The sequence below is a fragment of the Carlito syrichta genome, unplaced genomic scaffold (assembly GCF_000164805.1).
Source record: "Carlito syrichta isolate Samal-C Ts95f unplaced genomic scaffold, Tarsius_syrichta-2.0.1 Scaffold303376, whole genome shotgun sequence".
Classification (NCBI taxonomy): Eukaryota; Metazoa; Chordata; class Mammalia; order Primates; family Tarsiidae; genus Carlito; species Carlito syrichta.
This window is the reverse complement of record NW_007247472.1, coordinates 538,157-542,389: the sequence shown is the minus strand read 5'-3', so window position 1 is coordinate 542,389 and position 4,233 is coordinate 538,157. Positions and strand designations below refer to the sequence as shown.

The 4,233-nt window shown below is 54.7% G+C and overlaps 1 protein-coding gene across 4 annotated transcripts in view; it reads left to right on the top strand.

Annotated features, from left to right (window-relative positions):
• The first annotated feature begins 3,494 nt into the window (after positions 1-3,494).
• Positions 3,495-4,233, top strand: part of FLNB (filamin B) — a 152,293-nt gene continuing 151,554 nt past the window's right edge. For 3 of the 4 annotated variants that reach the window (XM_008058541.2, XM_008058540.2, XM_008058538.2), the window contains exon 1: positions 3,495-3,924. In XM_008058541.2, the coding sequence (XP_008056732.1) occupies positions 3,633-3,924 (292 nt within the window). In that variant the 5' untranslated portion in view covers positions 3,495-3,632. The remainder of the gene's footprint in view (positions 3,925-4,233) is intronic. The other variant, XM_008058539.1, reaches the window with a different exon arrangement.

Genomic DNA, 4,233 nt, shown 5'->3' with positions numbered 1-4,233 from the left:
CCTTCCAAATAGCTGGAACCACAGGCATGTGCCACCACGCACAGCATAGTTTTTGATTTATTGTAGAGACAGGGTCTCGCCATGTTGCTCAAGCTGGTCTCGAACCCCTGAGTTCAGGCAATCCTCTCATCTCTGCCCTTCAAAGTGCTGGGATTACAGGTATGAGCCACTGCACCTGGCTAAAAAGTTTAAAAAATAGGAAAATGTCTATAGAATAAGAATTTTTTTTTCAGTGGGGGTCTCATTCTATTACCCAGACTAGAATGCAGTGGCACAATCATGGCTCACCACAGTCTTGGTCTCCTGGGCCCAGGCAGTCCTTCTACCTCAGCCTCCCGAGTAGCTCAAACTACGACATCCAGTTAAGTTTTTTGATATTCTGTAGAGATGAAGTCTTGCTATGTTGCCTAGACTGGTCTCAAATTCCTGGGCTCAAGAAATCCTCATGCATCGGCCTCCAAAAGTGTTAGGATTACAGGCGTGAGCCTTTGTGCCTGGCCAGAATAAAGATTTAATTTTTTTTTTTTTTTTTTGAGTTGGAGTCTCACTCTGTCGCCCAGACTGGAGTGCAGTGGCGCTCCCGGCCACCGCAGCCTCGACCTGCTGGGCTCCGGCGATTCTTCCGCCTCAGCCTTCCAAGTAGCTGGAATTACAGGCGAGCACTACCATGCCCGGCTGATTTTTTAAAAGTTTTTAAAGTAAAAACAATTAGCAGGTTAAGGTTAATTTATTGCTGAAGAGAGAAAGCCATTTTAAATAAATTCAGTGTAGCCTATGTGTCCAGTGTTTATAAAGGCTTTGAGTGTACAGTCATGTCTTAGACTTTCACAGTCACTTACCATTCACTCAGTGATTCACCAGAGAAACTTCCAGTCCTGTAAACTCATTCACAGGCGTGCCATTTTCTATCTTTTATACTATATTTGTACTATGCCTTTTCTGGTTTTTTGGGTTTTTTTTTGAGTTGGAGTCTCACTCTGTCATCCAGGCTGGAGTGCAGTGACAGGCTCACAGTCACTGCAGCCTCGACCTGCTGAGCTCAGGTGATCCTTCCACCTCAGTCTTCCAAGTAGCTGGAACCACAGGTGTGCACCACCACGCCCAGCTAATTTTTTGATTTATTGTAAAGATAAGGTCTCACCAAGTTGTCCAGGCTGGTCTCAAACCTGTGGGCTCAGGCAATCCTCTCGCTCGGCCTCCTAAAGCGCTGGGATTATAGGCGTGAGCCACTGCACCTGGCCTTATACTATACCTTTTCTATGTTTAGGTACACAAATACTTACCATTGTGTTACAACTGTCTGCAGTATTCAGTACAGTTGCATGCTGTATATGTTTGTAATCTAGGAGTGACAACAGGCTATATACCACCTAGGCTAGGTATGCAGTAGCTATACTAGCTAGATCTATGTGATTCTATGATGTAGAGTCTCTAGGAACTCTATGAAGTTGATACAATGACAAAGTTGCCTTGTATCTTTTTTTTTTTTGGAGTGGGAGTCTCATTCTGTCACCCAGGCTGGAGTGCAGTGGCATGCTCATGGCCACCGCAGCCTCAAGTTGCTGGGTTCAGGTGATCCTTCCACCTCAGCCTTCCAAGTAGTTGGAACTACAGGTGCATGCCACCAGCTAATTTTTTTTTTTTTTTGAGTTGGAGTCTCACTTGATTGCCCAGACTGGAGTGCAGGGGCCGCTCCCGGCCACCGCAACCTTGCCTGCTGGGCTCCGGCGATCCTTCCGCCTCAGCCTTCTGAGTAGCTGGAATTATAGGCATGCACTACCACGCCCGGCTGATTTTTTGATTTATTGTAGAGACAAGGTCTTTCCAAGTTGCCCAGGCTGGTCTCGAACCCCTGGACTCAGGCAATCCTCTCACCTCCGCCTTCCAAAGTGCTGGGATTACAGGTGTGAACCACCGCATCTGGCTGTGTATCTATTGTTAAAAGGTGCATGACGGTAGTTATTGTGTCCCTACGCTGAGCCACAGCCAGGTAATACAGTCTCTCCCCCAGGCTGTTGTGAGCATTTCCAGTGAGTCAGTTAATCTGTCTGAACAAAGCACTTCAGCTTTGCTTGTATGCAAATAACCTGATACAAAATGGCTATACCCACAAAATGGCTGGCCTCTCCTGGACAACCCCTAGGGCTGGAAGCTCTTGTCCCCCATCCTGCCCAAGTCCGCTTTCATTTTTTTTTGAGTTGAAGTTTTGGCAATTTGTGACAGCAGTACTAATAGGAAACTGATACACATATCAAGCATTATTGTACATCCTGTTACCACTACCTACTACCAAGCAGTTTGTAGTAATCCATTTATGCTTTTCTCTTCCATTGGGCTATTAACTTCCTGAGCCTAGGGAACACATTTGCCTCATTTACCACTGGTTTTCAGGCTTGAAGAAGACTGCCTAGTACACAGCAGGAGCTCAATGAAAACACTTATTGGATTTTTTTTTTTTTTGAGCTGGAGTCTCACTCGGTCGCCCAGACCGGAGTGCAGCGGCCGCTCCCGGCCCCCGCAGCCTCGACCTGCTGGGCTCCGGCGATCCTTCCGCCTCAGCCTTCCGAGTAGCTGGAACTACGGGCACGCGCTACCACGCCCGGCTGATTTTTGACTGATTGTAGAGATGGGGGTCTCGCCAAGTTGCCCAGGCGGGTCTCGAACCCGCGGGCACAGGCGATCCGCTCACCTCAGCCTCCCAAAGGCGCGGGATTACAGGCTGAGCCACCGAGACCGGCTGGATTTTTTTTTTTTAAAGCAGAATTTATTGAGAGGATAGTGAGAGGGGACCCGAGGGGGTTATCCTTCTTTTTCTTTCTTTCCTCTTTTTTTTTTTTTTGAGTAGGGGTTTCACTCTGTCCCCCAGGCTGCAGTGCAGTGGCACACTCACAGCCACCTCCGCAGCTTCGACCGGCCGGGCTCCGGCGAGCCTTCCGCCTCAGCCTTTCAAGTAGCTGGAACCACAGGAACCACAGGTGTGAGCCACAAAGCCCAGGTAATCTTTTGATTTATCGTGGAGAGGCGGGCTCACCATGTTGCGCCGGCTGGTCTCGAACCCGGGGGCTCAGGCCATCCTCTCGCCCCACCGCCCAAAGTGCTGGGATTACAGGCTTGAGCCACCGCGTCGGGCCTCCTTTTTGCGTCTTAATGAATCTGTCTATAGTGGACGAAGAACCCTGCACCGCGGCCGGGCTCTTTCCCCCAAGACCCACGCCGCGGTCCCCATCCACTCTGTCCAGCTCCCAGATTCCCCAGTTTCCGGGGCTGACGGGGGGCGTCTTTCTCCTGAGGTAGCCGACGTCTCCCGCCCGGGGTGTGAGCCTGGAGCGCCGGGCCCAGGACGCCGCGGGACGCAGTGCCCGCTTCCGACGGCAGGGGGCGAGCGAGGCCCGGGAGCTCCCTCGGGAGGCGGGACAGGGCGGGGCCTCGGGGGCGGGGCGGCTCAGCGCGCAGGCGCGGGGCCAGACGCCTCGCGCGGCTAGAGGCTAGCGACCGCAGAGCAGCCCCGGCCGCGGCTCCGGTAGCAGCAGGTTCGAACCCCGGTCCCGCTCCGCTTCGGTTCTCGCTTCCCTGGCCCTTGGGCCCCCTAACGCCAGTTCCCGGCAGCTCGTTGCGCTCTCCCCGCCACCAGGATGCCGGTGACCGAGAAGGACCTGGCGGAGGACGCGCCGTGGAAGAAGATCCAGCAGAACACGTTCACACGCTGGTGCAACGAGCACCTCAAGTGCGTGAACAAACGCATTGGGAACCTGCAGACCGACCTGAGCGACGGACTGCGGCTCATCGCGCTGCTCGAGGTGCTCAGCCAGAAGCACATGTACCGCAAGTACCACCAGCGGCCCACCTTTCGCCAGATGCAGCTCGAGAACGTGTCCGTGGCGCTGGAGTTCCTGGACCGCGAGAGCATCAAGCTCGTGTCCATCGGTGAGTTCTCTGGCGGGGCCCAGGCGCCGGCCGGTGTACGGGCGCCCCTGCGGAAGGCGGGGGCTCCCTGCAGTGCGCCCCCCCGCAGAGGCGTGGGGAGCCGTCCTGGGGGCCGGGGGCGTAGGGGACCCAGGGCCCCTTCCCGGTGCCATCCCCTGAGCTGGGACCTGGCGTGTCCGCTCGCCGCCGTGCGCCCCGGCGGTGCGTCTCGGGCCAGCCGTGGATTGAGGGCACGGGCTGGGGTCTCGGGAGGAGAGGTGGAGCCTGTCCCCGCGCCTGGGGCGCCCCCGCGAGGGCCAGGGGACTGGA